Genomic DNA, 18,652 nt, shown 5'->3' on the forward strand with positions numbered 1-18,652 from the left:
TAGCATCTTTTAAGAAAGAGAGTCTAGAGGGAGGAAGTGAGTTCACTGGAGGAAGGGATATTGGGAGTCTGGTCCTTCCTGTCTCTCTTTGCTTCACAGTCATCATGAGGCAAGCAGCATTACTCCACCACACAGTCTCCACCATGATGTGCTGGCTCCCGGGGTCTTGCTAACTTGCCAAGGCTGACCTTGAACATACATAGTATGTTCCGCCTATCCACATAGTAATAGGGACTTAAAATGATTGGCTAACTAGCAAGTCTAGAAATCATAATTGTTGACAGGCAGGTTAAGTAATAAAATTCAATATAAAAATTACAATTGAAAGAGGAAGTTTCAAGTTTAAAATAAATCTTTATAGGACTTACAGGGAGAAAAAAGTCATACTTCGAATAAAAGCTAGAAAATCTTACTCTTTGTTAAGAAAAATATAATTGAGCAATGATAGAGTAAGATGATCACATATAGGACTAACAACAGAATATTTGCATTCTAAATCCTAATAAAAGGATAAAAGGAACCCAATAATACATCAAAGGGAAAACAGAGAACAGACAACTGAAGAAACATATGAAACAGAAACAATTTATGACAAAAGATACATGACATGTAGCAATAAATGTCAACTCTCCAATTATCTCTGGTTCAGGACACTATTAAAAATATTCTAACATAAAAAAACACTTGAGGCAAATTGAAATAGAAAAGCATTAAAAAGAGAAAAAGGAGAGGAAGAGACAGAATGGGCACAGATATAAAAACCAAGTACAAACAGACACAATGAAAGCAGTGGTGGCAAAATACAATTTAAGGCAAAAAAATACTAATTCAAATTTTAAAAATATGATGCATTGGATGACAGTGTAGTTGATAATACATAAAAACAGCATCCAGCTTTTATCCTCCAAAAAGCAAAGAATCAAAATACATGAGCCTAAAATTATAAGAATGGGTGTTAAAATTTAATAAAAAGTTTCCACTAAAAATAAATAACTAAAGATGCAAAAGAAGCTGGGCACAGTGACACTGAGGCAGGAGGATAGCAAATTCAAGGACAACCTGGATAACTAAGCAAAATCTCATCTCAAAAATGTTTAAAAAAAGGTTGGGGATGTAGCTCAATAGTAGAGCACCTCTGAGTTCCATCCCCAATACTACAATAAAAGAAAAAAAGGATTCTCACTGAGAAACCGAGAAAAACCACCTGCTATTAGAAACTTGGATTCATCACACAGGGCACAAGAAGAAATAAAACTAGGGTAAAAAGAATGCATAAGCTGTGTGTATTAAGAATAAAAACAAATGCACATTTATGAAAAAAATTCACATCTGCAAACTCCTATAGTTTATTATTTTAAAAAGACTAAAACACCAAAGAACAAATTCAAAGATCTCTAATGGTTAAGAATATGGCTCTGTGGCTGGGGTTGTAGCTCAGTGGTACAGTACTGCCTAGCACATGTGAGGCTCTGGATTCAAGCCTTAGCACCACTAAAAATAAATAGATAAAATAAAAGTATTGTGTAAAAAAAAAAAATGTGGCTCCAAGGAAGAACCTATTATAGGTCACTTTTTCTTGGTCTGGTTGAAGATTCAGATGGAATCTCAGGGGTAGAGGTGCTGATATAGGGACTGTGTGTCCATTTGGCAAGGGACTCCACACCATAGACAAATATAACAAAACCAGAAATTAATTACATACATGTTTAAAAGAAAGAAAAACTTAAGTCATTTGAAAATTAAAACCAAACTCTGGCCTAAATAACTGGGCCAAGGAGGAAATTAAGATACAATAATAGTCTGTAGACAATTAGGACAATATACACAATCATGTGTCAAGACAAATAAAAGAGGCAAGAGAAATAAAAGAGGAGGAAAACTAGTTATCATGACACTTGTGTCTTTTATAACAGAAAAAAATAAAATAAATGAACAACACGAATCTCTTCTTAAGGCAGAAGGAAGAATAGTCAAAAACAAGTGAGAGCAAAACATGACAAAATTTATTAAAATCCAAGAAAGATAATAAAAAAGATAAATCTTTTAAAAATGTAAGAAGGATGTAAAAGTTTATCAAAAGAAAAAAATAATTTTAAAATCAAGAATAATTTGGGCTGGGGATGTGGCTCAAGTGGTAGCGCGCTCGCCTGGCATGCATGCGGCCCGGGTTCGATCCTCAGCACCACATACCAACAAAGATGTTGTGTCCGCCGTGAACTTAAAAATAAATATCAAAAAAAAAAAAAATTTAAAAAAAAAAAGAATAATTTGATAGGCATTCATAAAAAACCTTAGAAACTTCAATGATATCATAATTTTTGTTAAAATATTGAACAAAAATCAAAGTAAAGGAAAAGCTCTTAAAATAGAAAATACAGGTATGCAGTGGCTCAAACCTGTAATTCCAGCTACTGGGGAGACTGAGGAAAGAGGGATCAGAAGTTCAAGTCCAGCCTGGGCAACTTAGCAAGACCCTATCTCAAAAAAATATATATATAATTTAAAAAAATAAAATAAAATAAAAGAGGCTGGGGTGTAGCTCACAGGAAGAGAGTGCTTGTCAGCACAAAGTCATGCATTCAATCCCAGCCATCACCAAATTAAAAAAGGAAAAGAAAACACAAAAGATGAAATTGAGTCAAACCCAACCTCCTCCACCCACCTCACAATATAAAGAAAATCACAGATTTGGATGTTCTTACTAATAAATTATTAAAATTCATCATAGGGGAAAAGGATGCTGATGTACTTGTTTACAGCAGGCACTTGGCTCAGTGCTTTACACTTATTTGACTATGTGTAAATACACATGTGCACACAGAGTATCCTCTATTATTATTCCCGTTGTTCACATGAAGAAATTATAGTGCAGAGATGATGGTCCCAGGTCTGGAAAAAGGGACCTGAAGGTGGTGATGGAGCTCAGTCCAGAAACCCATGATCTTTTAATCTATAGTGCCTATGGCTTCAAACTATGGTCCCAGGTCAAACAGCATGGGCATCACCTGGGGGTTTATTCAAATGCCAGTTGTGGAGCCGTGAACCCAACCAATTACATCAGAAATTCCAAGAGTGTACTCCTACAGTGTGTGTTTTCACAAGTCCTTGGGGGATTCTACTGCACAAAGAAGCTTGAGAATCACCCTAACTTGGCCCCAACTCCTGAGATGCACATTATAATTTGGGGGAGAGTTTGTAAAACTTCAGGTGCCCAGGCTAGCCCTAAGTCAATGAAAATGAAATCTCAGGGGTGGGGGAAAGTCTTGTTTGAAGTTCCTCAGGTGTTTACAAAGAATAGAATCATTACTCTCGTTTCTTCTCTTCAAATTATTCCTTTTATATGATGTTTGCAGGGGGCAAATTTTGGGAGGAAAAAATGCAACAAAGCTTTGAAGAATCATGCATCATTTTCTGAGGGCCAAGAAGGGGAAACTAAATATAAATACAAATGGAAGTATAAATACAAATTTAAGTGTAAGTATAATTGTTAGTATAGTCAGTTACTAGAAATGCAATAAACGCTAGACCCTCAATCGAAGCTGTTGTTTTCTACCTTTTAAACATCTTTTTTTCTATACAAATATAAAGAATCCCTCTAAATAACCAAGTTTAGCTTTCCTTTCATAATGTATCAATGGACTAAGGAGAAGGCCTAGAATAAACAGCTATTTTAATCACCTGAAGCAGAAAAGAACACCCTTGCCTCACACTACATGTTATTAGAAACAAGGGTCTACAGTTTTATATTCTCAGCTTTTGAAAAAGACTTGCTGGCAAATTCTATTCAAGTATCAACAGCCCGTTCCACTACGGTCTGGTGAGCCTCCCAATAAGAAAGGGTAGATTTTAATACCTGTACATGATTTTGAATCTGTTTCAATGACCTGGAAACATGAGTAGAGGTCAGAACATGCAGCTCCACTAAGCAGTGCCTCACCCTCTGACAGTTGTAACCCACGCCTCTACCGCCATTGTGTGAAGCATCAAGTCCCCTTCATAGTCTTGTGTGGAGACAACATTGACTGTTCTCATTAAGAGACAGGAGACAGAGCATGAAAGTTCTGCTTTTGGTTATACTGCTGGGAAGCTCTATGGTCAGTATTCGGGTTCTACTCTCCCTAAATCCGTAGCCAGAGCCCTGAACCAAAAGTGGCACTGAGCTCCTATGAGCAAGGAGAGGTCAGTGCTAGAAGTTGATTTCCACTTCCAGGTCCTCTCACCCCTGGCACCATGACCGAGACATGGTCTTCACTTTGGCAGTGCTTTGTGTGCAGCAATGGAGGTACATGGCAGAATTGCTAACCCAACCCTCAAGGGTTCCTTTTAAGGAGGGACCCCACTGGTTCAAGACGTGCATCAATGGACAAAGTCAAGAGCAAACGTGAGCAAGGAGAATCACATAAAATAGCCTCAGTCACCCACAGGCAGAGCGTACCGGAATCTCTCCATCCTAAAAGCTTAACCAGAGGAAGACACCACGAGCCTTCTGGGGTACTGAGAGGACCAACGTGAACTCCTCACACAGACCTTTTCATTGCTGCATTCACAGGAGAGCATGTCCCTGCCCAATGGGTTGATGAGTGCATATGACAATATGAATACATTTATAAACTGAAGCTTAAGTCACGTGAGTAGAACAGATCAGCACCACTGTCCTGATCTCACAGTTAGGACACAGATACCATGACATTACAAACACAGGACCTCTTGGACAAGGAAAGAACCACAGGGAAATCCTGTAGGTTAGCAGACTAGAGAATCACAGAAAGGCACAGGGGGGAAAGAGTGGCATCAGCTTCCCCTAAGATCAAAGCATCCTACCTACCTGCAAGTAAACCCCAGATATTGCCAAGGGGTATACGGGAGAGAAGAAAGAACACCATTATTAAGTGTAGATTACTTACCTACAGAACTAAAATTGGAGTCACTGAAAAACAAACATATTTTCATACATTTTTCTAGATTCATTAAACTTCTTTTTTTCAATTGGTATCATTACTTTTCTAGGAATTTACAAATTACTGAAAGCTTTCGCATGTAAGGGAAAATCTTTGTACATGTAACCTATTAAAAGGAAAACAAAAGTTAAACAAAAATTAAACTGATTAAATTAAAATAATTGTAAAGGAAGATCAGGGTTTTAACTCTGTGGATGAGCACTTGCCTAGCACGTGTGAAATCCTGTGGTCAATCTCTAGCCCCTCAAAACAAAAAAGGACAGGAGGGAAATAACCATGACACCTCCATTACCAACCATACCCCCCACACACACAACATTTCACATGGAACAGTTTATAAGAAAACAAGGCATTCAGATTTGACTTGACTTTGAACAAGATCCTGTAGTGGTTGGGAAATGTCTAAAACTTCATCAGAAATAAAATATAAAATAGCCCTTGGATTTGAACACTTTAGAAAATATATATACTCTAGAATCTTTTCAATCCACACTTGTCCCTGTAATGAAATGTGAATCATGGTGGTAGACTTATTTTTACCTACAGGAAAATTCTTCAAAGTCCAAAGAAGTTACACCTGAATCACCCTTTGGATCCGCTGGACTGAGATCCGTGGTTAAATTATAAAGCACTGAAGACCCCAGCATCTGATGGTCTTAATCTCACTCTTTCAGCAAACCCTGTGAAATGTGTGCAGCCCTCTCTTCCCAATCAGGCTCACGTGTAAGTTTAGGTGGGGATGCTGTATCCTCAGTGTGGCTGAGAATGGGGCAAAGAAGCATGAAGCCAAAGGAGCTTCACCAGGAACAACGTGGCTGCAGAATCTGAGTTACAGCTTGCCTTCTGTACCTGTTGCTTCCTGTGGAAACCACAAGAAATCTTCTTGCCCTGTTCTCCTTCAGTCCCTTAGCCTCCTGATGAACCCTGGTGTTTTTCCACATACCCTGCACGGGACCTTCCTGCTACTTCTAGAGAACTATGAATAGAAATTTCTTCCTTCATGACAGTCATTTCTACATCTTACCATATCAAGTAAAACCAATCCCAGGTCCAATTTAAACAGTTGACATTTGGGTAGACGATCCTCTATTTCAGGGGTCTACTGGCCACCGCCTGTTTTTAGAAATCAAACCCAACCCTACCCATTTTCATGTTATGTACGGCTGCTCTCATACCAAAATGACAGCTGGGTAGTCACAGAGACTATGTAGCCTGCAAAGTCAAAAACATTTACTATGTGGTCCTTGGCAGAAAATGTGCAAACCCTGTTCCAGTCATTTATTCCACAGACGGCTGTGTGGAGGAAAAAAAAAAAAAAAAAAAAAAAAGATTCACAGTGTCCCAATCACACGCCAGACACTGGAAATATGAAGGTCCATCTGAGATCCCAGAATTCCATCTCCTACAACATAGGAGATGTTATGTTGGCTTAAAAACTTTTGGGGGAAGTGCTATCAGTTACCCATGAACCTTGGAGAGACTCATATAATCTTAATGTGACGTATCTGTTCTAAGCTACACTGCCATGCAGAGTTCCCCACAAACTGCCAAACCCAGGTTAAATCAGTTAAGAAATGTCTTCCCAGACAACTAGGTTAGTCTCCTTGGTATAATTAATTGGCATTTTCTCTTGTGTACTGTAGAAGACATACAGGTCCATCTAACAATGACTGTCAAACCAAAGAGACATTTAGGAGAAGACACAAGGCCACTGTATGCCCCTCGGCTGCCCTTGACTAATAAATTTTGAAAATCAATAGAAGCCAACAATCAATTTTTATCCACGGTATCAGTGATATATCAGTGATAAATAATACTGCAAAAGCTGATAATAGTTTAGAAGATTAAAGGTTACCAGGTTTTGAATTAAAAAAAAAAAAAAAAAAAAAGACGACGACGACAGGTTACTATCTTAGTTAACTTAATGTCATCGTGCCAAGAGACTCTAATTCCAGGGGCTCTTATTTTGGTCTCAAGCTGCATGTCTTAACAAGAGCACTGGAATTTTAAGCTCCATCAAGATGTGGTCCCTGTTTTTGATGTAGTAGTGCTAGAGAAAGGAATGAGATTAATCCATTAGATCCAATTTTGTTGCATGAGGTTTTGCTCATATTTCAAAAGAACTGAAATAGAAAATACACCCATTTTAATTGATAAATAAAGTCTTTTCTGACAAGTTATTAAAGCATTTTGTTCTTGGCAAGACTTGAATACTTCACAAGTCAAGTAAAGACACTGATTCTCTCTAAAGAAGGGATAAGTGACTTATTTTCTTTTATCCGGAAGATCAGGTTTCCAAAGAAACAAAAGTCATTACCTGTGTGAGTCAGATTTCCATCACTATAACAAAATGCCTGAAATAAACAATATAAATATAAAAGGTTTATTTTGGCTCACAGTTTCGGAGCTTCCATCCACTCTATAATGAATTGGTTCCATTGCTTTTAGACATACAGCAAGGCAGCACATCATGGGAAAAGCACAATGGTAGAGTAAAAACACTCTTACCACATGGCCAGGAAGCAAAAAAGAAAGAAAGAAAGAAAGAAAGAAAGAAAGAAAGAAAGAAAGAAAGAAAGAAAGAAAGAAAGAGAGAGAGAGACAGGAATCCTACAATCCCCCTCAAGAGCAATCTCCAATGACCTTCCACTATCCCACCTCCTCAAGGTACCACAACCTACCAATAGTGCCCAGCTAGGGACCAAACCTTTAACACAAGTACCTTTGAGAGACATTTGAGATTCAAACTACAGGGACACCCTCATGTCAGAGAAAAACCCACCAAATCAAAAGCTTTATGACTTTTCTAAGGAAACACAAAGGAGGGTAGTGGCAACCACCAAAAAACATACTCTGAGGAAATCTTTCTACTCTTTGGCCGTCTTTCATTCATCCTCAGTTATTTATTCTTTCCCCACAACACTTTTTTCTATTACCCTAAGTCTTCCCCCATCCCATTCTCCTTTTCCCTGCAGAAAATGGACACCCCTTCAGGATGAACAGATCATTCTCCCCTCTCCTTATCACCAATCCCCTCAGGCTTCCTCTGCCAGCACTGAATCCTGCCCAAAGCCTCTGCTTCCGGTTCACCCCATGATGGCGCTCTTTGCTCTGCCCCTCTGTATCTGATCTCTCCCTCCCCACTGTCTCCTTCCCTTGGGTTTTAAACATTCGTGCGCATTTCCCATATTCAGAAGGAAAGGAGAAGAACACTTTCTCTTACCATCTTCTCCTCTCTGGCTCTTCAGTCTCTCTGCACTCTTCTTACAAATGTTGATAAAGCTTATTCTACACCAATTGCTTCCAATGCCTCAAATCAATGCAGTCTCTTCAAACCATGATCTCTCCAGTGAAATTCTCTCCCAACTTCTCCAAAGATCATAGGTACAAGACAACTCTCTTTCCGTGTTTCTCTCTGGCTCTCACACCCACCATTATCTGACTTGGCTGAAACTCTTCTGGATCCTGCACCCTAAGGGTATGTCTTCCCTAAGGTTATATATTTGGGATTAGACTGTACCTAGGCTGAAGGGTTGTAACTGTGGTAAAGATAGGCTTTGTTTTAAAACAGCTAGAAACTGTACAGTGAGCTGTGAGTGATTCTGATTCCTTGAAAACTTATTAGAGGCATTTAGAGTTCCCTTCGTGGTCTCATCTTACTCTTGGTCACTGGTGGTAGGCGAGGCTGAGGAAGGACAAGGAGTCCTCTCCAAGCCAAAGCAGCAGGTGCAGAATTTCAACCTGGAGTGGGGCGTGGAAACACGCTCTTGAAGAAGAAGCAAGCAAAGCAGAGCAGAAGACTGGAGTGGCTTCCCAAATTCCTTCCAAATCCACAAAAACAGAAAAGGCTTTACAGTAAAATAAGTTTGGGTTTTATACAAAGCCAAATGTTTTACTTTCTCCCAACACGTCTTTAAGCCTTTAATCTAGCAAGGCAGAGCTCTCAAGAGAAGTGGGAGGAAGTGTTTTTCAAACATGCTGTTACCTTCTCTCCCAGTTTGGGGTTTTCTTCTTCCATTCCCCACCCCCATTCTCCTCTTCCCTTCCCAGCCTCCCACCCTTCAGCCCCTCAAAGAACTGCCTGGGCAGGTGGAGTAGAGAACACACAGTGAGCACTCTACTATACTGATCAGAGAAGCGGGTGGTCATCACTGCAAGCATATGAGCAGGGGAGCCGGGCAGCAGGAGCACACCTTACAGGATCACCCTGGCTTTTCTGTGGAGAATTGGCAGCAGCTGGGTGCAGAGAGAAATTGGGGTGAGGTTACTGAGACCATCTAAGTTGAGGACCATCTGTATATTTCCCTACTCATTTTTCAGCAGCTATTGCTCCTGAGGATTCTGAGGCTTGGGAATTAAGCAACACCCACATTTCACTGTTGTGGCTGGGACTTGGTCCTCTGAACCCCAGAGTATCCTGAGAATAGAGACCAATTGGGGTAAAGCATAATGATATGCATCTTGATCACACACACTTTGAGGCACAACAGTCTGTTTTCATGGACAATGTGAAACCCATGTATAAAAGGTTTCCCACTGCCACGGTTTGGATGTGGCTTGAGCGTGTACCCCAAAGGTTCATGTGCTGGACCATTAACTCCAGGGTGGCAGAGCTGGGAAGTGGTCAAATCTTTAAGAGGTGGACATTAGTGCAAAGTAATTAGATCACAAGGACACTGCCTTCAGAAGGGATTAATGCTGGTCTTATGGGGTGAGTCCTTAAGAGAATGGCTTGTTACAAAGTGAGGCCACTCATGCTCTTGGCCTCTTCGACATACAGTCATTTCCCCTTCAGCTTCTTTGCCAGGTAGTGATACAGACAAGGAGATCTTCATCAGAGGTCAAGCAGATGGTGCCACCTGATCTTGAAGTTTCAGCTTCCAAAACTGTGAGCCAAATAAACATCTTACCTCTTTTCTCTATACATTACTCAGCCTTAGGAATTTTGTTACAGCAATAAGAAAATGGAGCAATATACCCCTCAGACACAAAAAAGGAAACAGTTGCAAGGACATTTCTTTCAAAACCATCATCAGAAGTCAGACACTCTATAATGATATGCTAAATTAAAGTACACATTATGCAAAAACTCTGGTTTTTGTCACCTACAAAGGTTGGAATGGGTCTAGAATCTAATCTGTACCAGGCTGAAATTGTTAAAACTGTAATGTTCTAGATGTTTACAAACATGTCAATCTTCTTTATGTAAAACTTGGATTTTTATTTTAAAATTCCTAATGTCCAATTATAAAATAAAATTTTAAATGTTTTTATTTTAAAAAAAAAAGATTATCTATTCTGGCCACACTGGTGCCAAACAGCCAGAGTTACTACAAATGACCATCAGGAGTTTTAGGTATGAAGTTGGCAAAATCTGCATGATCTGTCATTTCAAAGGGACATTCTTCCCCTTCCATTGGCTCTAAAAACTGCAGTAACTAAGAAAGTAATCATCTTCGGATGAAATTAGCCACATCAATCACACACACACTGGGCCCTCAGTCATCAACTCATCTATGAAATAATCCATCCAAGGGAAATAATCCCTTGACAGTACAAAGAAGAGGGCACCTTTGAAACGTTACCCTCTTCACGTCTCCATCCCGTCTTTAGGCCCACAGCTCTGTTATTACTGAAAGCATGAAATGTTTTACATGTAGCTTTTCAATCACAGTTGTACCTCTTATCATAAATCTCATCACATGTTATTACATTCCTGTATCTTCTCTTAACTGAGACTATAATTTTTCAAAAAATTAATCCTCCTTTCAACTTAGAATGAATTGTAACCGCCTGTTGATCTGAGGACTCTCTTGGCAATATTGTCGCCAGGCTGTCCCCATGCTCGAAAAGAAAAAAGAAAAACCTATTTCTTAAAGACAGTTGGAATGTCTGGCCTTCAGATCATACATGGAAACACAGAGAAGCCCCTGGCACTTCTCCACAGGGAAGCACCCTGAAACAAGTTCATTTTGCTACCTCAGGAACTAAATTTCCTTAGGAGCTGCCAGGGCAGAAAGTTCTTAGCAAAATTTACCTTCTTTTTAATCATGAATTTTAAAGATGACCATAAGCAACATTTTGAGAGACAATGCTGTACATATAAAACATTGCATATACATAAAACCTATATATAAACTGAATTAGCTGCAAACACTGGATAAAGATCACAAACCAAAATAAAATTAAAAAAAAAAAAAAACACAACAAAAAACAGCAACAACAACAAAAAACAAATTAAAAAATAAAATAAAATAAAAAACAACACCAAAATTGCCAAGATGCCTTACTTTTTGTTTTTTTGCACCTTTTCTTGTTTTCCACCTAAGCAGGTACACACGCAGACAAGGCTTCTGTTGGTTGTTCTTCTTCTGTGTCTCCATTTCTGGGCAATCCTGTTCAAGATAAGCTTTAATGGTGACAACAGAAGGAGAGTCTGGCAAGAGTCACTCTTGGGATGAGACATCTAGAAGTGCTAGAGCATGCTATCCTACAGTTTTAAATAACCAACAGTGGACATAAATATATGGATAAGTATCATGCCAGAGTTTCCCAGGCCCACCCTCTTACATGTCCATGGCAATGCCAGAAATGCAAAGCTTTAGTATCACAAGAGTTATAGGAGTTCCCAGTATAAGTAGCTAGTCATTTTAGTAGAAGGGGCAAGACAGCAGGACCTTGGATAATGATCCACCCCAAGCCCCAAAGTAAAGCTTGCACTGATCTCCAGGGTCCCAAAATAGCTCATGCTGACCACAATGGGCCCTCCAGAACCAAAGGCTGGGGTATCTGAGGACAGCTCTCCCAGGAATTATCTTTAACCACCTTATGCCACACCTGGAATCAATACAATAAAAGGTGGATTCTGAGGTCCACAGTGATTTGGCCACTGACACTAGAGATCAGACTCAGGAATAATTAACTGATCCACACGCATCCAGAACTTTCAGCCCCGTCAGAGACAGTGGTCTATGGCTTGGTGCCTCAGCTTACCTCAGACTTTGTCTTCCTCACCACTCAACCCTACTCCGTCCTAAACCAGAACTCAGATAACTAGCAGACACACAGTCATGCACCAAACCAGATGTCCATGACCTCAGCAAGAGGAGACTAAATCCAAAAAGAATGACAGAAGGATAGATAAGGCATTCCCATAAGCCAAGAAAGATAAACAGATAAAGACAAAGCAACCTCCAGAAGCTGTATTCGAAATAGCAAAAGCCTGGAAACATCCCAAATGTCCATCCCCAGGTGGATGGATGATCTAACTGTGACATCATTAATTCTACTCAGCAATAAAAGGGAGCAAACTATTGATATGTGCTTTAACACAGATAATCTCAAAATAAATATGCTGAGTGGAAGAAGCCAGACAAAATACATTGATTCCCTTTATACAATGCTCTAGAAAACAAAAACTAATCCATAATGAGAGAAAACAAATCCAAGAAAGGGTGGGTAAGGAAGGACTACAAAGGAGCATGGGAAAAACTGAAGTGATGGATATTTTCATCACCTCGATTCCCGCCATAGATCAAAACACAAAAAAACTACACATTTTTAAAAATGTGTAGTTTATTGTCCTCAGTGTATGACACCTCAACAACTGTTTTTTAAAAAATAAATAAAATAAATAAAAAATAAATAAAACAAATTGGGCAAGAGGCTACCCAGGGACTTGGTGTGACCGAGGACAAGTAGAGCAGTAGTTATGTTCTCAAGTCGTCGTGAACACTGAAATTAGTGAATCTGGAAATCCTGAGTCACTGGCCCTGGAGGAAATAGAGGGAATAGAGGAACAGAGCTCTAGTCACATTTTTGTCAACCAACCAATATATGACCTTGGCTTACATGTGTTTCTGTTTAAAGACGCCTTACTTAAAATATATTGTTGATTCATTAACACTGAATTTACAGCCAACAACACTGTAACTCATGCCCAAACAACGATCATCTAACACAAGTATTTTCTCTATGAGCCATATTACAGCTTTCTTGAGCTCAGAAACACATCAACACTATGATTTGGGGCCATTTCAAACAGCGAAATCACCACCAACAACAAAAAAAATACAATGGGAAAAACACGACACCACATAGACTACCAAAAGGACACTTGTCCCCAGTACAAGAGCCTTCTTCAACTTCCACTGGGAATGTGTGTGTTTTCTCACCGCTCTCTGCATGTCCATGGATGATCACAAGGGTACCATGAATATGAATTTGGGGATTATAAAAAAGTTTTAGCAAATAGATACATATTTGTGAATTTGCCTAACTTCTTTGTGCCTTGATACCCTCATTTTTTAAAATATTTTTTTTAGTTGTAGTTGGACACAATACCTTTATTTTTATTTGTTTTTGTTTTTTTATGTGGTGCTGAGGATCCAACCCAGCGCCTCGCACGTGCTAGGTGAGCGCTCTACTGCTGAGCCACAGCCTCAGCCCCTGGTCCCCTCACCTTTAAATTGGAGAGAGGGATAGTTACTTCCCCTGACTACCATGAAGACCAAGAGTGCTCATCCCTGGGATCACTTAGAACAATACAAAGCACACACGAAGTGTGTTGAGTTTTAGCTGGTGTTCTTGTTGCCACTGGTATTACTCGGATCTGGACTCTATATCCATAGCTACAGGCACCTCCCTCTCTCCATGTGGCACGTACTTCTCTGCATTATTATCTACTTCCCTACACACCACTCCCAATATCTGTGAACATTCCAAGGACCAGACCACATTCTGTGACATCAGAGGCGCCACAGATTGTGCCTAAGCTGAGACTGCTGGGTTTTGATCTCTGTAACTTATCTTAAATACCATACAAACTGCTTTGATTTGCAGTACACTATGTTCAAATGTAACTTTGGCATCATCACTGCTTAAAAACCTCAAGCTTAAGGAAATAATACCAGCTACCTTATCTCTAAATACGCCAATGCCCCCAAATTATCAGAAACTTACCAATACTAATATTTTAATGTAATTTCAACTCTTGAGAAAAACTTATCTTATAGATACAATGGAAGTCACCAAAATTAAGGCACCATGATTTCCTGAGTAGCAATCGGATCTTTACCTGACTCTGATGGACAGAAATAATGGCAGAAATACTGTTTTTGTTTTGAATCTTCAGAATGATAGCAAAAAGACAGACTAACGACTTGAAAAGACAGAGAAGACTGACAAGTTATCAACCACTAAGATTACTGAGTCATAATCCTTCCAATTTTGGAAAATGCTGGAATTTTAAAAATCATCCACTTTGCTTTATAAGTATTTTTCCTCTAAGAGGTAGGATCCTGACAATTAAAATCATCTTTTATAACTTTCTCCTTAACATTCAATAGCCATGAGAGAATAAAAGCTTTCAAACAGGAGACTTCAAACCTCCAAAGTAGAGCCTTCCAATTCCAAACAAGATGAAGTATGATCAATCCTAGAACAAGCCAAGGAAGACTCAAGAAAGTGGCCAAAAGAAGTCAGATTGTGAAGGGGCCTCAGGAGGAATATGGTAGTGAGTTCCCACGTTCTTTATTCCTCTTCGAATCCCAGACAGGATACTGTGCTAGTCTCCAGCCCAGAACTGCCAACAGACTCAGGTCAGAAAAGCTCCAAGAAAGCCTGTCCCTCAGCCAAAGGATCAAGAAAAGCCCAACCACATGCTAACAGTTTCCTGACACTCTAGTTTCTGGGGGGAGCTAAGTAAGAAGCTAATTTTCTACCCCTTCCTGGCTTCTTGCATAAGCAGGTACTCACACTCTAATCTTCAAGCATGGTGTCTGTTAACAAAATGGGAGCAGATCTATCTCCCACTTGGAAGCAGGCAGTGAGCCAATTCCTCCTCAGGGGTAAAGTAGGTAAGGTTCAACAGAGAGCTCAAGTTATAACCCCACCCCGGGTCCATGCGGAGAACACGGTGGTCAGAGGTAGAACTAAATGACATCTGCTTCCTCCTCACCTCCCATGTAATCTGTCTCCATCCACATCCTACAATGTGGAAGCAGTGTGTGTGTGAGCCCTTCACCTCCACATCCCCTTACGTGGGTGTTAGCACTACCCAACAAGGAACAGAATACCCACACCAACTCAGATCTACACACTACAGGTCAATAGTGAATCTGCCTTCTAGATTAAATAGAATCCAGATTCACACAAAGTAATACTCAAAATGACTAGAATACAAGTGAAAATCACCTTTCAGACCAAGAATGAGGACAATGACAACTTGAATGAGAAAACACAATTATCAAGTGCCAACACCAAGAAGACAGAGAGGCTGGAATTATCTGACAAGAATTTTAGAGCAGACATCATAAAAATGCTTCCACAAGAATCACAAACACTCTTGAAACAAAGAGCTAATGTGCTACTCACAAGTAGAGAGATTATTTTTCTTCCTTTAATCTTGGTGATTTTTAGATTCTGTGGATCAGTGAACAACGTGTTAAGACTCCAACATATTAGAAGCCAACTGAGGCAACAATTCAACCAGGTGATTATCAAGATTCTGCCTGAAGAGGCATTATACAGGGATAGCAAGACAAATGATATGTGATATGTTTTCTGGTGCAATGTGTTAAAAGAGGACACACACAAAACCACCAAATCAAAATGTGCTGGGTTAAGTGCCCCAACAAGGCAAAAATAAAACAATAAGGGAACGCCACAGGATAACACAAGTCCAACCAAAGAATATTAAAGTGTTTTCATATAGATCAAACAGTAGACAAACAGATAGGAGAACAAGAAATGCAAAAATAGAGGATAAGGGGTATTAACTGTTAAAGAAGGCAAAAACAACAAGATGTCATGAAAGGCAGCAAGATACAACACCACAGTGTACAAGAGTTTCTCAAAGACCAGATCATGACTATCTGACCTTACCGACCAGTTGTGCGACACAGCTGCTGCAATTTTCCAACTTAGGAAAGAAAAAGGTAGAAGTCACATCATTTTTAAGTTAGAGTCTCAGAATGTTTTGGTTTAAAGTATACCATAAATGAGAAAGAACGATCAACCATTGCAACTGGGCAGAGAAATGACGGCTTATATAAGAATGGGTGTAGCCACAGTAATGCGCCCTCCTCCGATTGAATCTTCCAGGGTAAGCAGAGCAAGCAGAGAACCACCCTCTTCTATGAGAAAAGCCCACTGAGAGCTGCACCCTGGGGAGGCTGGTCAGTCCCCAACAGCCATAAGCAGGAGAGTGTCTTCCTCAAGGTGCAGTAGCACTAGGGGGAAGCTGCTGCACTGAATACTGAGCTTGAGGATGTCATGCTCCGAACCCAACTCAACTGTTGAACCTAGAAATTCTCTAATAAGAACAAAATGAGCAGCCAAAAATGGAGGTAGAAGAGAGCCAAACTAGACCCAAAGAGGTACAGGCTTAAGGCAAACACTCGGTCCTCTTTAGTTCCAAGAGTAGGAGAACAGAAAGAAAATGGAATGGTTAAGACACTCACACAGTAGTCCTACACTATCCATGCAGGATAATCCAAGACCCCCTCCCCACCCCTTGTGGATGCCTGAGATGGCAGCTAGTACTGAACAATATAATACCATGTTTTTTCCTACACATATATACCACCTGTGATAAAGCTTAATTTATAAATTAAGCACAGTCAGAGATTAATCATAATAACTAATAATAAAACAACAATTATGATAAGATAATAAAAGTTATGTGAACGTGGTCTCTCTTTCAAAATACCTTACTGTACCATAACTGTGACTTCAGGTTACACTTGACCACATGTAAATGAAAACATGGAACGTAAAATCCAGATAAAACTGGAGGACTAACTAACCCTTTCTTCTCTCCTCACTATGACCACAAATAAACAGGGATGGCTCTTGAGATGCAGTGAACACTGAAGAAAAAAGCAAGGTCTATCCTGATACCCGCCTAACCCCCTCATAATCTAGCCTGTGAGGCTCCATCACATAGGGTCCCTGATTCCCACCTATAGCTTCGTCTACAACCAGGCCTGGGTGCCTTTAGCTGAGACACTCTGCAAACCATAAGCTGCTCTGACAAAAGCTGGTTCCTCTCACACCCTCTTGTTTTGTATCATCCTTCTAAAACCCTAAGGAATTGGGCTTCAACTTTTAGGTGAAACAGAATACAAGCTCTTGACAGAAAATCTTTCTACTAAAAATATACTCCCTCCAGGCAGGGACTTTGGCCATCTAATGCCCATGGTGCTTGCAGCACACAGGACAATACCTGGTACTAGGTGGGTGTGCACCGGTAACTTATGGAATGAATACCAACAAATTAGGAAATTGAGAACTAATCCTCCTAACAATTTCAATCAAATACATTCTAAAACATTCCCAAGTTAACTGCGTCTAGCTTTGGGTCAGTTTTTTTTGTTTGTTTGTTTTTGTTTTTTTAATGCAGAGGCTTTTCAGGGATGCCAGTGGCCCTGGTGGGGTTGGCACTGTCTTAGAGAGAATGTACATTCTAGAGCATAGAGCCTAGAGAGTACCACCCATGCTACTATCAACATCTCCATCAGATTAGGTTTTAGTACCTGTCTGGCAAGGACTTGGGGTGCAATGTGAAGCCATGTAACAAATCAACATAAATAGAAGTTTTTAAAAGCTACGACTTTCTCTCTTGGACTCATCCTTGGAGAACCCAATTGTAACATCTATCTTGGTGAACAATGGGAAGAAACAAGAGCATGCAGGTCAGGTGTCCTGCCCTGGATCCCAGGTCCTCTCAGCTCAGTCAGTGAAGCCCATGCCCACTCAAGATCACAGCAGACCTACACACACCTTGTGGGAAACAAGTCAGAGGTCAAGATGCCCTCCACCCCAGCCCAATTTGTGGTAGCCCACCTTTACAAACAATAGCTACCAACTCTGAAGGCCCACAGTGTGACAAGTTGCCCAGAACAACCCAGGAGGCAGCACTGATACCCCAACCTCATGGAAGGGCAGAAGGGACCTGCAAGATCAAGTGGCCCAGCTCTCCCAACACACCCATCCCAGCTCAGTGTTCCCAAGCACAACGGAGCCAAAGAGGAGCAAGAGAAAGAACAGACAGGCAAGGAAACGCCCTTGGGAACCCTAGAATAAAGGAGCTAGTGTTAGTCTTTGTCTATAGTGACATGCATTTATTGACCTTGCCTTGATCAATATTTAACAGACAACTCTCCTGCAAAGAAAGGCACTATCTGTAGCTGAAAACACCCAGGACTTACCTGTCAGCAGCTGGCTCAGCGGCTCTGACTGCCTGGGAGGCCAACCAGGATTCACTGACAACACAGGTGAGAACCCCTCCAGTCACTGGGTCGCTGCTCCCCAGGGCTGTCTCCTCCCACTCAGCATCGCTGTCAGCACCAAAGCTGAAAAGTCAAAGAGACCATCACTGAACTTGGATCAAACTTTTAAGACATAAATGTGCACTTCACACGGATACCCGGGACTGAAATTTTTTTTCCCCCCAAGGAAATGGTTTAAAAGACTCTTCCCAAGAACAAAACAAGAAAGCGAGTCCACGAAAAGCAGGTTTCTAGTTGCCACTTCCACCAAGGCACCAGAAGATCAAAGGAAAGACTCAAGATGAAGTTGACCTAGAAGTCAAGTCTCAAGCCCAGGTCAAAGACCACATCCTTCAAGGGATTCTCCCAGATAAACCCATACTCTCCACCAACCCCACGGAGACTTGTCTCCACCTCAGACCA

General features: G+C 40.4%; 1 protein-coding gene across 1 annotated transcript in view; it reads right to left on the bottom strand.

Moving 5' to 3' along the window:
* Positions 1-18,277, bottom strand: part of Grb10 (growth factor receptor bound protein 10) — a 154,604-nt gene extending 136,327 nt beyond the window's left edge. The window contains exons 1-2 of the mRNA XM_026403659.2: positions 18,170-18,277; positions 11,249-11,353 (exon numbers count right to left, since the gene is read on the bottom strand). Of these exons, the coding sequence (XP_026259444.1) occupies positions 11,249-11,341 (93 nt within the window). The 5' untranslated portion in view covers positions 11,342-11,353; positions 18,170-18,277. The remainder of the gene's footprint in view (positions 1-11,248; positions 11,354-18,169) is intronic.
* Positions 18,278-18,652: the final 375 nt, after the last annotated feature.

Source organism: Urocitellus parryii, chromosome 3 (assembly GCF_045843805.1).
Source record: "Urocitellus parryii isolate mUroPar1 chromosome 3, mUroPar1.hap1, whole genome shotgun sequence".
Taxonomy (NCBI): Eukaryota; Metazoa; Chordata; class Mammalia; order Rodentia; family Sciuridae; genus Urocitellus; species Urocitellus parryii.